Genomic DNA, 20,009 nt, shown 5'->3' with positions numbered 1-20,009 from the left:
ACTATATCCCAACGTATGTGCCGAACATAAACCCGAACATATGCAACTTATGCCATACAATTAAATAAATCAACCATAAGCTCCCATGTTACAAAAAGTATACTGTGCAGTATATGCTTTTCTGCGGTTACTTACTGCATAGGAAAGCACAGCAGGCTGCACTTTTCTATGCAGTAAAGAAGAAGGTATGCCAATGTATAATTGCCCGTTGGATGCCAAAAGGACACTCTTGTGGCATCCATCGAGTCTATAGGAGTCTATGGACATGTTCAATGGATGAACCTGAAGTATTTCCCAGCGCATAAGCTGAACGTACATATTAAACATGGTGTGAACATATCCTTACTTTGTTTTTTAATTATAGGAATTTCCTAATTGTTTCTCTCTGCTCAGTCTTCTGCTTGAGGACTCATAGCACAATACAGTTTTACCAATTTTGACAATTGTTGAAAATGAAGAACTAGTATCGGATTTAGATCTAAGGAATTTCTTATAAGAAAGTTTTTAAAATGTCAGAAAAAAAGTGGAGGGGATGCTTGATACATATGATGTTCATTGTGAATGTCCTTCTCAATGTAATTGTATACCAGAAAACTCAGGGAAGTATCATCTAGCAGTTTTCCCCTCCTAAATGTCCTCCTTTCCTTCTGTTAGCGCTGAAAACAACAAGTTAACATACACATGTGATTTACATATAAGTCCATTGTGGCCGGGTGTGTTTCATATGAGTTCTCCCTCTACAGGGTGCACGCTCCCCTGGAGTCGCATACAGGCATGGACCTACTGTGCCTATAGATAAATCCAGCCCTGTATATAATTAATTGTCACATTTTGACAAGATTTATAATATATCGACTGCTAAATAAAGAATACTAATTCAATAGTTGCTAAATATTTTTAGCGCCTAAAAATGATCAGTTATTTAAAGCATATTGCTTCTAAACATTGTGCAACATCATGTAAGCAACTTTCTTCTTTGCAATGAAAATACCAAGAAAAACGTAAATGCAAAAAGAATAATTATATTTTATTTGGTAACAAAGGTATTGTCTTGGAGTAAGGCCTCATGCACACGACCGTAGCCATGTGCATGGCCGTGATTTCCAGATCGGCCAGCCACGGAGTGACAGCTGCGAGCCTCCCGCAAATTGCGGGCTGTGCACATGGCCATTATTTTCAATGAGCCCGGACCGGGCTACGGGGCCATGCACGGACCGTGAAAACCACGGTCGTGTGCATGGCCCCATAGGAATGAATGGGGCCGCAATTCTCCCGTGGATTTTTGGGGGAATTGCGGCCGAAAAGCACGTTCGTGTGCATGGGGCCGAACTTATATAAACATAACATTGGTATGAGCAGAGATAAGGAAAGTTCCAACACAGAACAGCGTGATAATCTGGAATCAGTAAGGGTACATATACACTGGGCAGTAATAGCGCAGTGCTCTTTACATGCCTGGTTAATGTGGACCACATTCACTTTAAACTGCTGAAGAAAATACATGAGCGGTGGTGTGGTAATGGTGCGTGTCTCTGCCACAGGTGAATGTACCCTAAAGGCCATTTATGCATTGTTATGACTGGAATGATTCTTAGTGTTTGTAATGATAACCTGTTGAGTGTAAATGCACAAAGCAAATAACAATTGACTAAAAAAGCAGCATTTAGGCTGCAGGTACACATCCGTCGGCCGTTGTACGGCCGCTAATGACAGATCCGTGAAACACGGACCGCAAACGGATGGCTTCCATGTGCAGTCTGTTGATTCACGGACAAAATTAATAAAAAGGCCAAGACTGTTTCGCAAAAAACGGACAGGAGTAGTACCTGTCCTATTTTTGACGAAACGGTCGCACGGTTCCGTTAAAACAGCGGAAGTGTGCATGGCCCCATTGAAATGAATGTTTCAGGGTGCTATCCGTTAAAAAAACGGATAGCACACTGATGAAAAAACTGAAGTGGGCATGAGGCCTAATAAATAGTAAAAACTGACCGTCCATACATAATTACTGTTTATTGAATTGTAGTATGTAAATAGTTGAAGTTGGTTACATTTATACACTCAAATTTATGACGAACCAGACCAATTTCAATGTCCTAGTGACATGTCAGAAGTTTTGATCAGTGGAGGTCCGAGCACTGAGACCCCCACCGATCGCTAAAACGAAGCGGCAGAAGCGCTCGTGTGAGCACTGAGCCGCTTAGTTTCTGATCGGCTCTTTTCATGACGCCGATGTAATGGTGTTCGGGCCCATAGACTTTCTATTGAGTCCGTACACAGTTACATCGTCTTTCCAAGAAAAGCAGATCAGAAACCAAGCGGCTCAGCCCTCATCCGAGCTTCTGCCGCTTCGTTTTAACAATCGGGATTCTCAGTGCTCGGACCCCCACCGATCAAAACTTCTGACATGTCACTATGACATGTCAGAAGTTAGTTGAACGTTTAGTTATCCTTTAAAGTCTCTAGTGAAATGTATAAAATACTACATACAAAGCATTATATACACAAGAAAGAAGAGGAGCATAAAAGCCATAAATAAAAATAAATAGCTTTATTGAACACATAGATACATACATAGAAAACGTTAAAAAGGTACAAAACAGGACAGGAGGACACTGTGTAATTCCAGTGTAAACACGACTAGAGAGACTCCCTATAATATACAAGAGATGGCATAGGGTGATCAAGGAGATGGGTATAAGGTATGAGTGATAAATGTATTAGTGGTAAATGTATTAAGCACTGAAGACCAAGTCATGGTATTCATACGGACACCCCTTGAGGAAGCACACCGCGAAACGCGCGTTGGGGTTCTTTGCACGCCAGTCCAACTCCCCTAAACATTTTTACATGGGTACGTTTTTTTCCAGGAGTGGAAGGGATGAGTGGTCTATTTAGGTCTTAGACCTTTTAATATGTCTATTGTTAGCATTTGACTCACACTTGTATATTAGGTTTTAGACCCATTGCCTGCCTGCTACTGGCACTTTACTTTATGCCTATACACCTATATGCATTTGTCTGTATGAATACCATGACTTGGTCTTCAGTGCTTAATACATTTATCACTCATACCTTATACCCATCTCCTTGATCACCCTATACCATCTCTTGTGTATTATAGGGAGTCTCTCTAGTCGTGTTTACACTGGAATTACACAGTGTCCTCCTGTCCTGTTTTGTACCTTTTTAACGTTTTCTATGTATGTATCTACGTGTTCAATAAAGCTATTTATTTTTATTTATGGCTTTTATGCTCCTCTTCTTTCTTGTGTATATAAGTATATATAGGAGTTGCCATTCAGCATTATTTGGGCAGTATGCTGCACCTCGTTTTAAGCATCTAGCCCCGTACTTGCTATAGGAGTCATTTTGTGTACTCATACAAAGCATTTTGGTTTGTGGCTTTTTTTGATTCAGCGGAGATTTTTTTCAAAAAGCAGCATGGTATAATGTTTTTTCTGCCATTGTCCCTTCTCTGTAGGACTGGAAATAAATTGCCAGTGCTACCAAGTCTGGAAAAATGAAAGACGTTATCTAGTCGGTTGCTTTTGGCAACACACACTTTTTGTTAATGTCCCTCATGAATAAAACCTTTGTCTACAAATGAAACGATCAGTTTAAACCAACTGTCTGGATATTAATATTTGGAAGTCAAAATCGGAAATATAATTTATGAGAATACATTGTCTGACTATATATGAAAATAATCTTTAATGAGACGATTAGTAAGTATAGCTTGTCTTCTTAGGGTATTTTCACACGGCTTATTTTCGGCCATTTTTTTTGGACCGTAAACAGCAGAAAAACGGCCGAAAAATCGGAAGCAGAACGCCTCAAAACATCTGCCCATTGATTTCAATGGGAAAAACGGCATTCTATTCCGACTGGGCGTGTTTTTACGCGGCCGTTTTTGAAAAAGCAGTGCATGTCACTTCTTGAGCCGTTTTTGGAGCCATTTTTCATTGACTCTATAGAAAAACAGCTCCAAAAACGGCCGTAAAAAAAACGCAGCGAAAAACGTGAGTATGATTAAAAAACGGCTGAAAATCAGGAGCTCTTTTTCCTTGAAAACAGCTCCGTATTTTCAGACGTTTTTGATTTTGTCTGTGCACATACCCTAATACAGTATTACCGCTCCCTACAGCAGACCTGGAAAGGATGAGGGCTGTAGTTGAAGGTAAACACAGATTCATGTCTGGGATATGGCTGATCATCTGGAATGTGGAATTCAAAGCGTTGCAGTAGAGATGTAAAGAAGATAAAAAGATCAATTCTTGCCAGCTGCTCTCCCACACACATTCGTCGGCCTAAACATAAATGAGAGGAATATGAGGAAAACCACAGCTCAAGACTGCAGATCTTGAAGACCATCAATGCATCCACCCTAGAGAAGTGAACCTATCATCTATGGTACATTTTGGGAGTACATACAAATCAGATAAAAACACCTTGAAATAATTAATGGGGGTTTCCAGCACTAAAATATTGATATTCTTAGGATAGGCCGCCTGTGTTTGTACAAGGTAAAAGGGATTTTGAATAAGGAAGGCTATCACTCCATTTTGCAGCGCCATGCCATACCCTGTGGACAGCGCTTCATTGGAGCCAATTTCATCCTACAACAGGACAATGACCCAAAGCACACCTCCAAATGATGCAAGAACTATTTAGGGAAGAAGCTGGCAGCTGATAGTCTATCTGTAATGGAGTGGCCAGCGCAATCACCAGATCTCAACCCCATAGAGCTGTTGTGGGAGCAGCTTGACCGTATGGTACGCAAGAAGTGCCCATCAAGCCAATCCAACTTGTGGGAGGGCCTTCTGGAAGCATGGGGTGAAATTTCTCCCGATTACCTCAGCAAATTAACAGCTAGAATGCCAAAGGTCTGCAATGCTGTAATTGCTGCAAATGGAGCATTCTTTGACGAAAGCAAAGTTTGAAGGAGAAAATTATTATTTGAAATAAAAATCATTATTTCTAACCTTGTCAATGTCTTGACTATATTTTCTAGTTATTTTGCAACTCATTTGATAAATATAAGTGTGAGTTTTCATGGAAAACACAAAATTGTCTGGGTGACCCCAAACTTTTGAACGGTAGTGTATAAGTCATGACCTTTGCAATAGCTTTTCATGAGGTATACGTTAAATGGATGCCATTATAGCCTATGAGTGACCGATGCCTTTGACAGATGTCTTACAGTGGCATCCGTCACCCATAGGCTATTATGACATCCATTTAACATACAAAGTACATCATGAAACGGTCATGAAAGTTCATAATGTATATGTTAATCGGATGCCATATTAATAAATGGGTGATGGATGCTACTGTTAGGCATCAGTAACAGCCTACAGTTAAAATATACTGTACATCAGGAGCTTTTCCTGGCGTATATGTTAAAATAAAATATTTTAGTCTAAAAATTTGATGTGAATGGGGCCTAAATAGAGAACGTCGTAATCACTTTCATACTACGGAACACTAATCAAAAGAAAAGAGTGTAGTATCTAAAGACTTTCATTACTTGTCAGTTTTCACTACCTGCAGAGAATGGCATGAATGCTTCGTTTTTTACAAACTGTCCTTCTGAATCCAAGAAATGTTCTGGGTAAAACTGAAAAGGCTTCTTCCAATTGCGCTTATCCTTCAAAACCGATGTCAAGTTGGGTATGATTGTAGTACCCTAAAAATGATAAAGAAACAAATACATAAAATTTTCTATGTCTTGTTACTTTATATTCACATGAAACCCAAATGCAGGTACTGTTCACAATAGTATTCAGGTTAAAAGAAACCTACCAAAAGAAATTAGTAAAATGCGGTTAGCGTACATGATTAACAATGTGAAAGCATTTACTTCTTTGCTGAGATATGATTGTTTAAAATTACAGGCCCAAAGCCTCAGGCTGGGTTTCCATGCTGCGGTTTTGGTTAGTTTTTTGCTGTAATCAACACGAAATTGTGGCAAAACACTGGCATATTGCCGCTATTTTGTGGTAATTGCGGCAGAAAAAGCCGCAGTATGAGAATCCAGCCTAAAGCAGAGCTACTGAGATTGACAACAAAATATCCCATCGATTTCTTTCAGGTGTAATGTTCACATGGAGAAAATGGGGGAGATGTTTAAAACTAGTGCAAAAGAAAAGGGAAGTAGTTACCTAAGACAATTTCTCAGAGATCCTTTTGGAAATGAAAGAAGCAATCTTATTGGTTGCTATAGGCAAATACTCCATTTTTACTTTGCACTAGTTGGTGATAAATTTCCCCCCATCCGCATCAATATCTACATCCTATCTGGCTTAAATACGGACAAATATATGTGTGGACATTAATGTATTTGATCTGAATCTACACCAGTTCTCCATGACAATGCTTCACCCAAAAATCTGAATGGGACATGTTGTCACCAGAATATCTCAGTACTGCAGCTTCAGGCTTTGTGCCCGTAAACTTTACTATCTATACAGGACCTTTTACAAATGCGTTTATCAGCCACCTGTGAGGAGAACTTTACTGTCACCTGGGAGGAGAACTTTACTGTCTATATCCCATTGATAACTCTTTCTACTCCTATACTTTTGCAGTTCAGCGTTATCATAGAGACAAGTGCCCTCGCAACAACCATTCGATCTTTGTTTTTTTTCTGACCAGTGCCACAGAAAAGAAAACTGGATTCGGACTAGCTGACATGAGGAGCAGCGTCGTTATGTGCCAGAGCACAGAGACAGGAAGTGTTGTCACAGACTCTACTTTCCCTCCACCACCTCCTGATACCCTGAGTTAAAAAAACGGATAAAATATTTTTTTTAAAATATAAGTCGTTTCCTATTAATATCAGTTGTCAAAATGAGAACACTTAGACTATCAGCCTTTCTGGATTATTAGATGCTAGATTAAAGGCATTTCACAGTACTTTTTCTTACTTTACTTCTGATAAAATATACTCAACCTTGGGAATGTCAAACCCTTGGATATTGGTATTTCTGTAGGTCATGTGGAGCAAAGCCATAGGCAAGATATTCCCATAGCGCTGGACTTCATGGATGACTGCACTGGTATATGGCATTTTAGAATGGTCCTCTATTGTAGGAAGTCTGTCACTGCCAATTACAAGATCTATTTCTTCATGGACCTTCTCTGCAAATAAACAGCTTCAATTAGAAATACGAAGAATTTAGCATTGTCCAAAACCTCGCTAAAGCACAAATCTTCATGTGGTCCCAGGACATGCACTAAGCAGTTTTTATGCAGGTTTTTTTTTGCAGCCAAAGTGGATTCTAAAGAAAGGAGAAGTGCAAATAAATTCTTAGATTTTGAGTTTTCCTTTCCTCTGTGGTGACACTACAGGTAAATTAAAGGGGTTTTCCCATCTTGGACATTTATGGCATATCCACAGGATATGCCATAAATGTCCAATAGATGCGGGTCCCACCTCTGGTCCCCTAAACCCCGTTCTAGCATACACACTGAGCTACTCTGTTTTTGTAACTCCCATAGAAGTTAATGGGAGTTATGGAAATAGCGTAGCACGGCAAGGTATGCTGTTTCCATAGCTACCGGGTTCTGGAAACAGCACAGCTTGCCATGCTACGCTGTTTCTGTAACTCCCGACCACCTAACTAGGAAGTGGCTAGTAGGCAGCATGAGCCGAGCAAGGCATAACAGGGTTTACGGGGCCCCGTTCTAGAGATAGGTGCGGGTCCCAGAGGTGGGACCCGCATCTATCAGACATTTATGGCATATCCGGTGGATTTGCCATAATGTCCAAAATGGAGAAACCCATTTAAACCCAAACTGCTTAGATTACACCTTATTGCTAATGCTGTCCAATAGTAATAATTAATTTTTTGTAATGCCACCATTTTGGGATGCATATTACTTACGGATTATCTCTTATTAACTTTTTTGGGGGGAAAGGTTAAAAAACTGAAATTCCGCTATGATTTTCTGCTTCTTAAATTTACATTGTTTACCATGTCTTAATAACTTTAATTTGCTTGTCGTTACGATTATGGTAATACCAAATTTATATATTTCTTTGTGTTTTACTACTTTTGCACAATGAAAACAATTTTTTTTATGTATTTGTTTTTGAGTTGCCATATTCTTTTTTTTTTCCTTTATTTATCAGGTTTTTATTATACAGAAAGGAAAAGCACCATCATATTGTTCTGGCACACAGGCCAGGACGGAAAATGAAAGTTCAAGACAAGATATCCACACAAGGACATGGCATAGCACGATACACAAAAAATCTCTGTAAAATAAACAAATATAAGGAGCAAAAAGGAATAAATCCAGAAACTCCCAGGGAAAAGGAGAAAAGAAAAAAAAAGGAGAAAAGAAAAAAAAAGGAGAAAAGAAAAAAAAAGGAGAAAAGAAAAAAAAATGAGGGGGAGAGAGAGGAAGACAGAAAAGGAAGAAATGGAGAACACTCACCACATATAGGACATGTATTCTGCTGAATTCTGAAAAGGGAGTCAGTAATGCCATGATTAGAGAAACATACCAAGAGTGCCTCTGAGTGAGGGACTAAGATCCTCCATTCTAATGACCTCCTGGATCTTATTATACCACCTTGGAATCAAGAGGAGAAGTGGTCTGTCTCCACAGAGCCGGTATGTAGGCCGTAGTGGAGTTCATCAGATGTTGAACCACACAAAGCGTTTTTACGTATTAAGTGGGATGTCGCAGAGAAGGACCAAGGATAGGGCAGAAGATTTTGGTAAGTAAAAATCAGTAAACTTAGAAGTTATGCGCTATGTATCATAGGAAGCGTCCTTATACCATCTAGAAAGGACTGTCTCCTGTATCCTCCTAGAGACAGAAGATTTATGAATCAGTGTGTACAATCGATCGCTTTGTTCTGCCTTAAAGGAAATATGTAGGTCCCTCACCTAATTAAGTATGTAGGTCGGGGGGGGGAGAAGATGCTGTCAGGGAAATCAGAATTCCATAGATGTAAGAGAGAGTATGTCGTACGACTCCGGACACAATACACCATGATTCAAAGTGGGTTTTGGTTCTGGAGTAGCCTGTGTGAGAGACTATGCAGAGACGTCAAAAAATGTTGCCGTTGGGCAATTTGCCATAGAGTAAGTATGTGAGGTTCCGTCACTGTCAGTAAAGTCTGAGTGGATATCCAGTCTCCATCCTGTACAAAGTGATGGCCACAAAACGTATTCGCAGACACCCAGGTGCGGAACAGTCCAGGAGCCATTCACCACTATGGCGTATAAGGGGGCTGGGGAAATGTCTGGTCTAATGCGTGTGTGTGGGATGCGTGCGTGCTGCCAAGGGGATCTGGTTTCCAAGCCATAGGGTCTCCTGAAGCGGGGTATAGATAAACACTTGTTTCAACGATAACCATTGCTTGGAAGCCATACTTCTGCACCAATCTACAATCCTTACTAAATTAGATGTTTGATGGTAAGATCCCAGGTCAGGAAGGCCAATACCACCATTACACTTGGAGCACGAGGGAGTAGTATGGGCTATCCTCGCCAATTTCCCTGCCCAGATCCACTTAATTAGCATAGAGACCAATGTCTTAAAAAACAGGTAAGGGATATGGATGGGTAATGTTTGAAAGAAACACAGGATTCTAAGGAGGACATTCATCTTAATGATAGAGATAGAACATCTTCCAAACAATGTGCCTTTAGACCAATTCGCCAGAACCATTTGAATTCGTCGAAGAAAGGTATAATTTAAGTATAAGGTGGGACAAATCTCTGGTGAGGAAAATGCCCAAGTATTTGAGTGAATTCCTGGCCCACAAAAAGGAAAACGAGTCTTGCAAGTCTACCACTAGGGATTGTAGATGGAAGACATTAAGTTCCGATTTCTGAAAACATTTAAAAAAATTTGACTGGTCGGTATACTTCTGTAAATCTGCCTCTAAGAAGAAAGATTCGAGGAGAAAAAAGGAAGAGAATGAGGTCGTCTACATAACTGCCACTTTATGCGAAAGACCTTCTATAGAAACCCCGCCTATGTCTGGTTTGGCACATATATGACACAAAAGGGGTTCCTGTCAAAAACCATTTGAAATGGAGAAAGGCAGGAAAAGAGACTGTTCACCGACGCCGACGGAAAGGAATATAGACCATAGTTCCGGCTGATCATATTGGTATCCAACCCAATATGTGTAAGGGTCTGAAACATAAAGTTCCAATTGACCTTATTGAAGGCCTTTTCGGAATCTGTTGATAATATGCACATAGGTAGCCCCTCGAATATTGCGTGGTAAATCAAGATAATAGCCCTGGTGGTGATATCCCGAGCCTGCCTCGTGGGCAAGTAGTCCACCTGGTCTCTTTAGATGATATGTTATAGGAATGGCATCAACCGATTCGCAAGAGTTTTGGAAAATTAGCTTAAAGGGGTTTTCCGAGATTCTCCCCCACCTAAAAAAAATATGTTCAATGCACTTTCCCTTCTGTAGACAACTTGCTGACACTATTCCTCCACAAAAAAAATCTATACTTCGCATTCCCAGATTGTAAGTGAACTGTCACCTACATAATGTGATCGGCGCTGTAATGTAGAAGACAGTGGTTTTTATTTTGAAAATCAATCATTTTTTAGCAAGTTATGAGCAATTTTAGATTTATGCTAATTAGTTTCTTAATAGACAACTGGGCGTTTTTTACTTTTTACCAACTGGGCGTTGTACAGAGGAGTGTATGACGCTGACCAATCAGTGACCAATCAGCTTCATACACTTCTCATTGTTAGGCTGGGTTCACACGAGCGTGGCGTTTTGCGTGCGCAAAAACCACTTAACAGCTCCGTGTGGCAGCAGCATATGATGCGCGGCTGCGTGCTTTTCGCACAGCCTCCATCATTATGACACTCCATTTGGATGTTTGTAAACAGAAAAGCACGTGGTGCTTTTCTGTTTACATTCATCCTTCTGACAGCTGTTGCGCGAATCACGCAGTTCGCACGGAAGTGCTTCCGTGCGGCATGCATGGTTTTCACGCACCCATTGACTTCAATGGGTGCGTGATTCGAACAAAACGCCGAAAGAACGGACATGTCGTGACTTTTTTTCAACGGACTCACGCTGAGTAAAAATCACGCACATGTCCGCACGGCCCCATAGACTAATATAGGTCCGTGCGACGCGTGTGAAAATCACGCGCGTTGCACGGACGTAATTCCCGTTCATCTGAATGAAGCCTTACAGTGTGATTGTGCAGTGGAAGAAGCTGGGCTGGAACAATGAGAAGTGTATGAAGCTGATTGGTCACTGATTGGTCAGTGTCATACACTCCTCTGTACAACGCCCAGTTGGTAAAAAGTAAAAAACGCCTAGTTGTCTATTAAGAAACGAATTATCATAAATCTAAAATTGCTTATAACTTGCTCAAAAATTATTGATTTTCAACATTATCTACATTACAGCGCTGATCACATTATGTAGGAGACAGGGCACTTGTAATCTGGTGACAGAGCCTCTTTAAAAAGTGTGTATTAGGCTCCACCGACTTGTTTAATGTGTGTTAGAGAGAATAACAGGGAGCCGCTCATGGGCGGACCCCGCAGTAAAAGAAGACGACCACATAAAATAACGTCACTAGTGACGTGCTGTATACTGGTCTAGAACTATTGGCTCCTAGACCATGTCATTGGTATACAGCACAGCACTGGAAGATGGAGAAAATTTGATGTCATCGGTCAAGTGACCATCGGGGAGAACCAAGACCGGGGGAACATTCTGAAATGCAAGTACATTTGAACTTTAGTGTGTGGGAGAGTGTAGAATAAGTGGACAAATAAGAACGTGAATCGGAAAACCCCTTTAAGATCAACATTTAGCAACAATATAGGCCTATCGTTTTGGCATTATGAGGAATCTTATCCGCTCCTTTGGTAATACTGCAATGTGGGCCTATAGTGTATCCTTGGGAAGGAAGCGAACAGATGTCAGAAAGTTAAACACCATAAAAATTTTTGGAAAACAATAGTACCTGAGCATGCCTTATAGTATGACAATGGCAGGCTATCCGGTCCTGGGGTCTTTCCAGTTTGGTATTTCTTCAGGGCTAGAGAGAGTTTTGCCTCAGTGATATGCTAGTCAAGGGAGACTATCGCATCTGGGGGCAAACAACCCTGTCCAGTGGTGTGAAGGTATGATTGTTTGGCAGCACGATGGAAGATACCGTTGGGAACCGAAGATGGTTGGGGTAAATTATAAAGTGACTGATAATATGTCCTGAAGTCTTCAGTGATTTGATGGGGGAGGTTAAGATGATGGTGCTGAGAGGACATAATATGAGGAAAATATGTACGAGTTCTCGCAGCTCCGGGGACCGGGGCTAGGGTTCGACTGGGCATATTATCAAACTCAAAGAATTGTCTCCTATACTTTGCTAGGGTGGCCTTAGCTTTGGAAAGGTGGTGGGTGCACACTTGTTCCCGCAATTTTTGGAGTACCGCCCATACTGTGCAGCCTAGAGAAACTTTGTGAGATTGTTCTAATGCGTGGATACAGGAGGTCATATTCTAAGATTCGTAACATTTTTCAGCTGTCATAGCTGCATGAGGACTTATCATTTGCGGGGCGACCTTTATTTTTATTAGTACCATTTTGGAGTACATATGACTTTTTGATTGCTTTTTATTGCATTTTTTAGAAAGTGGGATGAACAGGAAACAACAAATCTGTCACTGTTATTTTTTTGTTTTTTTTACGGTGTTCACGGTGCAGGTTATGAAACATGATAGTTTTATAGTTCTGGTCGTTACGGACACGGCAATACCAACAATTTGTAGATTTTTTTATTTTTTTTTTCTAATAAAAGCATTTTGTAAGGAGAAAAATAGTTTAATTTTTTTTACTTTGGATTTTCATTTTTTTAATAAACTTTATTGATCTATTTTTTAAGTTTTTTCCCTCATTATGGGACTTCACTATGTGATCAATTGATCGCTTTTATAATACAGTGCAATACATCTGTATTGCAATGTATTAGGTTGCTGGCAGGCCTGGGTGCCATGGAAGCCATCACTCCCCACATTCGCATCGTTGTGGTGCCGATGGGGTAAAAGAGGGAACCCCCTTCCTCTGAAGCAACTTAAATGCCACAGTCTTTATTGACCGTGGCATCTTAGCGGCTTAAATACCCGGTTCGGCGGTAACTCTGATCCCAGCCGTGAGAGCAGGAGCCTTTTCACAGCGCAGTGAAAAGGCAATGTCGTGGCATAAATACTCTTAATGACCACCCTAAAAAATCTTCTTAGTAGTAAGGTTGTGATTATCATAACCCCATAATGACTGCCAAGTACTTACTTTGGATATGAGGATGAAGCAACATCATTAAGAGAGACCAGCGCAAAGTGTTGGATGTTGTGTCGCTCCCAGCTACAAAGAGGTCCGCAATTACTATGAGAAGTGTCTCTTCAGTGAAACTGCTGCCAGGGTTGTCCTTATTCTAGAAAACCAAACAATAGTTATTATAGAAGACTTCTGATAGGGCGACAATTTATTTTTGGCCTTTCTTTTCTATACTTTCTACTGAATTGAAGCATTAAAAGAAATAAAAAAAATTAAAAAAAGATTATTCACCTAAAATTCCATTTACTGACACCGAAGATTGTTGCCCATGTTCCCCTTGTTAAATGCATGGGGTAGAAGGGCAGAGATTTGACATAAGCATTTTCACCCATTGAGGCTCACACTTCTTGCTAGGCAACCACTTTCATCAAACCCTTTTTTGTTAGAAGGGTCCCCAAGAATAATCAGATCATGGGGTGTCCCATTGCTGATACCCCTAGCACTCTATGTGGGAACCTGGCAACAAGCATACCTCCCAACTTTCAAGTATCATAAAAAGGGATAACCAATGCAGCGCGCATATATGGAGCTTTTATTTATAGGTTCATGCTTTCACTTAATGCACATCAACCAATGAGAAAATGACAAGTTTACCATGTATACATTCAGTTAACACACATTAACCAATCAGATGATGCCAAGTATACAGTATGTAAGTCCAATGTTTCTTCTTTATATGGTAACTCTTCTTTCTCAGCTAAAACCTTACAAGAACATCTGGTATCCATTATTTTGGAATGTCACATGATGTCATCTACATCCTGTCTGGGGGTGTCTTCTTTTCAATAGATCCTTTCATACAGAATTTAAACATTGGAAGATGTAATGTCTTGCATATACAACTCTTAACTAGTTTAATTCAGCTATTTTTGTAGTGAATATACATGTTATTTGTATTACTCTTACACACAGGATGAGCAGCCTGTCCTTTCTGTTGTACCTAGGTTGTGCTGCTGTTTATTGCACTCTAATGTTACTCTTATTTATGGCAGGTGTGACGGGTGATGGTGGCTCGCTGGTGTTCTAAATTGCTTGGCACCAGGACGAACGAGCCAGAAGCCATCTTGATTAAAGTTTTGCCGCGCCGTAACATTTCCAAGACGTTGCATCATGGTTACATTGCGTTCTGGCACCTCTTGTATAAAACGGCTACTGTTTTCGCCACAAGTGTTCAGTGTTTAGGTAGAAGAGGAGAAACCTGGCTAGAGAGAGCTGAGAAATCTGGTGAAACAGTATGCGGTGCGACAGCACAAGCTGGTGGATCATGGTCTGTGGTTCCTAGGGTTGATTGCAGGTGCGGTGTCGTGTGAGCTGTGGTTGGTGGGTGATGGGCAGGAGCCTCCACATGTGAGACAGTGGGACAGTGCAGCAAGTAAGCCTGAATTTACCGGCCATTGCCCGTATCAGGAAGGAGTGCCCTTGACTCTGTCCGACGAAAGAGTGAGCCAGCCAGCAAGAACCCCAACTATAAAAGACTGTGCCTCTCATATTGAGAAGTGCTAACTTGCCTTCTGTGGCTGCGTGTGTTATTAACACCGGCTTAATAACGTTTTTGTTGCCACAAGCTCCTGGTCTCCATTCCATCTCTTCCGCAACAAACCAGCAAGGGCCGTACACTATCTTGGGCACTTTAAGATGCCTATGAATGGATAGACTGCACATTTTAATAGGCTATGCAAAGGCTGACCAATTTGTCGGTTTTTCAGTGTAATAATTCTTAGATATTAAGGGTAAATGTACACAGAGCGGATACGCTGGGTAAAAGTACACAGCATATCTGTCATGAAAGCCAGGGAATTCCGCGCATAAACTCACACCAAATTGTGGTGCCGTTTTTCGGACGGAATTACCGCTAGAAAAATAAGTTTATGCTCACCCCGTTCTCCGTTGTCTTAGCAACGCTTCTCTCTTCCCTGAGAACAGCCACGCCTCCTGGGATGATTCTGCAGCCTGTCTTTGACTGCAGCAGTCACATGAGATGTAATGTCATGCCAAGGGGCGGACTGCGCTCAGAACAGAGGATTGCGTCGCTATGACAACAAATGGGGGTACGTAGAACCCTTTTATTATTTTTAAACAAAAAAAAACTCTTTTCTATGATTTCCGCGGAATTGCAGCTTTACTGCAGGAAAAATCGCAACATTTGCCTATTTGTTGCAGGTTTTACTTCCCGATTGAATTCAATAGGAAAGACCCTCAACAGAAGAGCGGCCATTCCATAGCATAAATTGACATGCTGCGGATTAAAAAAGTGTTCAAATTTCATCCACTCTGCTGCTACTGTAATACACTGCAGATTTTCTGCAATGAAATCTGTTGCGGAAAAAAATGTTTACGCTGTGTCCCTACCCAAAAAGGATGGTCACATCAAGATGAGCTCTGTCCATATGCCCTATTAACCATAAACCATACCATATAGAAAATCTGTGCATAAAATTAGCATATCTAAATAAAAGGCCTCATGAAGACATTACCTTTCCATATGCCCTATTAGGTCATATGAACATCATTACGTGCCATCTCTCCCGCAAGATGCCCCTCTGTTAGTCACAGGGGAGTGTCGCTAACTATCATCTGATTGTAACTTGGTTATTATTAATCATTTTATTTCCCTTAATTAGAAAATAGCAATTCAGAGAAAGATGGTCAATGTACGGATCCCACATATTAGTTTTCTGGACCCGTGTCTGAGTGTGACACATTGGTTAGTTAGGTTTCCTTTTATGATCAATGTAAAAATATTAGAGATAAACTCAACTGGTATTATATACTATGAATTTGATTGAAATGTTACCGCTACAATACCAATGACCTATACAATATCATATACCTATAAATACAATATATACTAGACGTTTGCTTACTTTTTCAATTTCCTCAAAAAATGCATCAATGAAATCCCTCCTAACCGCAGGATCCCAAGTATCTCTATGTTTCTGGATGATGTCTCTTAAGAAGTTTAGATAAGTATGTTGGATGCTGAAAAGCTTCTGATGGGGTCCAGGCACCTTCATGAGCCATGGGAAGATTTTGTAGAGCTAAAGGGGTTAGATAGATAGATAGATAGATAGATAGATAGATAGATAGATAGATAGATAGATAGATAGATAGATAGATAGATAGATAGATAGATAGATAGATAGATAGATAGATAGATAGATAGATAGATAGATAGATAGATAGATAGATAGATAGATAGATAGATAGATAGATAGATAGATAGATAATTTCACCTGAGTGATGGGTTTTGTTTCAAGCTCAGCCAATTCTTTTAACAGATAAATCATTCTCTGAAATGATGAATCACTGTATTCAAATCGATCTCCAAACATAATAGAGCAGATGACATTGCTCACGGCGTTAGTAAGCACCATAAATGGATCAAATGGACGTCCTGAAAACACGCAGACATAATTATAATAGGAACAGTTCCACAAAAACATTGTATTTCATATTTGGTCTCTCTCTTTTTTAGTTACACTTATAGATACTAGTTACAATTTCTAGGATATTTTTTTTTCATTACCGTCGTTGGCCTGAAAAGCAGAGACCAGGTAGCTAGCTTCTTCACGTATACGTTCTTCCATAGATTTTTTTTCCCATACCAAAGTTTTTCAAAGTGTATAGAGCAAACCGTCTTTGTTCCTTCCAGTGTTGACCATACCCAGTAAATGCAATCCCTGAGGAAAAAAAATAGTTTATTAGAAGGTTCTGCTAGGTGCACAAACACATATCCCCTTATTACACATAAATAATCCTCAAATTTATGAAATGTCTCCATTATTTCATCTAGTGAAAGAGAAAGTGATAATACAAATAATCTGCAGATTTCACCAGTAATCCAAGGGCATAGCTAGGATGGGTATCTGGCAGGGCATGCGCCACAGATGCTGGGTGTCAGGGGGCACCTGCTAGCCATTGCTTTGGCCAGAGTATTTAGACTAGACTAGGGCAGCAAACTGAATCTTTGCTCTGGGTAAAAGAAAGCCAACAGCGACTCTGGATAGTCCATTATACAACCTAAGCAAAAAAAATAAAAGTTTCTGTAGGTTTAGAGGGCACTACATAATTCTACATGCACAGCTTTTTAATTTAGTTTAATGTGAATTTCTTGTAAAATCTAAGGATGGGATGTAATGGGGTAACAAGTGTAAGCATGGGAATATAGCTTCGGAGCTAGAGATAAACGGAGAGGTGTAGCTCCCGAGTTCCGTAAACAGCATAGCTCGCTGTGTTACACTGTTTCCGTAACTCCCATTCACTTCTATGGGAGTTGCGGAAACAGCATAGATCAGCAAACTCGGCTGTTTTGGTACTCTTGGTCACCTTGTAACTCAGTGGCCAGAGAGCTCAGAGAGTGGGACAAGGTAGGACGGGGTTGGGGCCCACTTCTAGAGATAGGGGCGGATACCAGAGCCGAGACCCACATCCATCGCACATTTAAATGTCTGAGATGAGAATACCCCTTTAAAGAGGCTCTGTCACCACAATATAAGTGGCCTATATTGTACATGATGTGATCGGCGCTGTAATGTAGATTACAGCAGTTTTTTATTTAGAAAAACGATCATTTTTATCGGAGTTATGACCTATATTAGCTTTATGCTAATTACTTTCTCAATGGACAACTGGGCGTGTTTTACTATATGGCCAAGTGGGCGTTGTACAGAGGAGTGTATGACGCTGACCAATCAGTGACCAATCAGCGTCATACACTTCTCCCCATTCATTTACACTGCACTAGCGATATAGCTACATCGCTATGAGCTGCCACATAAACACACTATAACATTACTGCAGTGTCCTGACAATGAATATACATTACCTCCAGCCAGGACGTGATGTGTATTCAGAATCCTGACCACTTCTCTGTGATTTACAGCACAGCAGGCATAGTCTCGCGAGATTACGCTGTAAACTGTCATTTACAGCGAGAACTCGCTGTGCTGTGCTGTAAATCACAGAGAAGTTCAGAGAAGTGACAGGAGTCTGAATACACATCACGTTCTGGCTGGCGGTAATGTATATTCATTATCAGGACACTGCAGTAATGTTAGTGTGTGTGTGTGTGTGTGTGTGTGTGTATGAGGCTGCAGATAGCAATATATCTATATCGCTAGTGCAGTGTAAATGAATGGGGAGAAGTGTATGACACTGATTGGTCACTGATTGGTCAGCGCCATACACTCCTCTGTAGAACGCCCACTTGGCCATATAGTAAAACACGCCCAGTTGTCCATTGAGAAAGTCATTAGCATAAAGCTAATATAGGTCATAACTCCGTCAAAAATGATCGTTTTTCTAAATAAAAAACACTGTTGTAATCTACATTACAGCGCCGATCACATCATGTACAATATAGGCCACTTATAATGTGGTGACAGAGCCTATTTAACTGGCCAGTAAGAAACCGCCTGTTGCAAAATATGAAAAATGTCTGTGGGAGTCATGTGGGAAAAATAATACATGGAAGATCCTGGAGATCACCTTTAAAGCATTTTTTTGGGTACTTTGCATTCTATGCATAAAATGTATTCGAAATACTTGCATATAAAAGGTAGTTAAAAAATTAAACATTAATACAGTGGGCACACAAAAGAGGGGCAGTAGATATGCCCTAAAAAGTACAATGGAAATACACACAAAACAAAGTGGGCAAATCATTAGTAATTGCACAACCCAATGCGTAAAAAATTAAATATTTATTATTTCATTATGCCTTAAAAACACACACAATTAAACACCATATAAGATAGTAAGGCCTGGTCCAAAATAAGACACATAACCAGAGACCAGCACTAATACAATACATAGATACACACTAGTCCCACCCAACAAGAGAATCAATTATGGTTTAATAAATCCCTTCCCCACGTGTATCTACGAAGGGACCCCTCTTCCTTAGGGGTCTGGTCTGCTCCGGCGATGTGCGTGGGGAAGGGATTGAGGCCATCCTCACACTTAGTGCCTACCCAGCTGCTTTACGCAGTACAGGCTTTTCCATATTGAGATCAGTAGCCACAGACAGTTGGTATTGTATATGGCACACGGCACTTTATATATGTATATGATCTTTTTGTGTTCCATTTGTTGAATTGTATTTTTTACAACAGTTGATTGTCTTGCTGGGTGGGACTAGTGTGTATGTTTTGTATTAGTCCTGGTCTCTGGTCACGTGTCTTATTTTGGACCAGGCCTTGATATTAACTTATATGGTGTTTAATTGTGTGCGTTTTGGTGGCCTAATCAAATAATAAATATTTCGTTTTTTACGCATTGGGTTGTGCAATTACTAATGATTTGCCGGCTTTGTTTTGTGTGTTTTTCCAAAACGTTAAACCTCGTCTCTCGGTGATCATGACTCACAGCATTTTACTGATGTCATGTGTGAATATTTGAACAGCGATGTCATGTAAACATTACTTTATATTCAAGAGCTGAACTTTGAGCCGTGATCTGTAAAATATCAGGATGACATAATGTTTCCTGTGTGAAGTTCCCATGCTGACTAAAGAGATGATACAAGACTATGAGTTTATATTTCACATTATCAGTCATAAACCAACCCATACGCATCAGGGTTGAAGAAGGTGAAGATCTAACAAGCTCAGGCTTCATTCACATCTGCCTCACAGTCCTGTTCTGACGTTCTGTCGGA

At 40.4% G+C, this 20,009-nt stretch overlaps 1 protein-coding gene across 1 annotated transcript; it reads right to left on the bottom strand.

The window, feature by feature from the left end:
- Positions 1-3,255: 3,255 nt before the first annotated feature.
- LOC142652429 (cytochrome P450 2D15-like) lies at positions 3,256-17,026 on the bottom strand. The gene is made up of 7 exons (XM_075828071.1): positions 16,878-17,026; positions 16,585-16,745; positions 16,216-16,389; positions 13,307-13,448; positions 6,956-7,143; positions 5,548-5,689; positions 3,256-4,310 (listed from the first exon to the last, which is right to left on the bottom strand). Exons 1-7 carry the CDS (start codon positions 16,936-16,938, stop codon positions 4,132-4,134), a joined length of 1,047 nt encoding a protein of 348 aa, XP_075684186.1. The 5' UTR covers positions 16,939-17,026; the 3' UTR covers positions 3,256-4,131.
- Between the last annotated feature and the right edge of the window lie 2,983 nt (positions 17,027-20,009).

The sequence above is a fragment of the Rhinoderma darwinii genome, chromosome 5, assembly GCF_050947455.1.
Source record: "Rhinoderma darwinii isolate aRhiDar2 chromosome 5, aRhiDar2.hap1, whole genome shotgun sequence".
In the NCBI taxonomy this organism is placed as follows: Eukaryota; Metazoa; Chordata; class Amphibia; order Anura; family Rhinodermatidae; genus Rhinoderma; species Rhinoderma darwinii.
This window is presented reverse-complemented; position numbering and strand designations above follow the sequence as displayed.

Excerpts from the sequence above, each read along its gene's own strand:
- LOC142652429 (XM_075828071.1), bottom strand. The coding sequence starts at position 16,938 with ATGGAAGAACGTATACGTGAAGAAGCTAGCTACCTGGTCTCTGCTTTT. Across the intron at positions 5,690-6,955 it reads AAGGGTTTGACATTCCCAAG|GGTACTACAATCATACCCAA; the intron begins GTTGAGTATATT and ends TATCATTTTTAG. Across the intron at positions 4,311-5,547 it reads ATTCATGCCATTCTCTGCAG|GCCGACGAATGTGTGTGGGA; the intron begins GTAGTGAAAACT and ends ATTTATGTTTAG.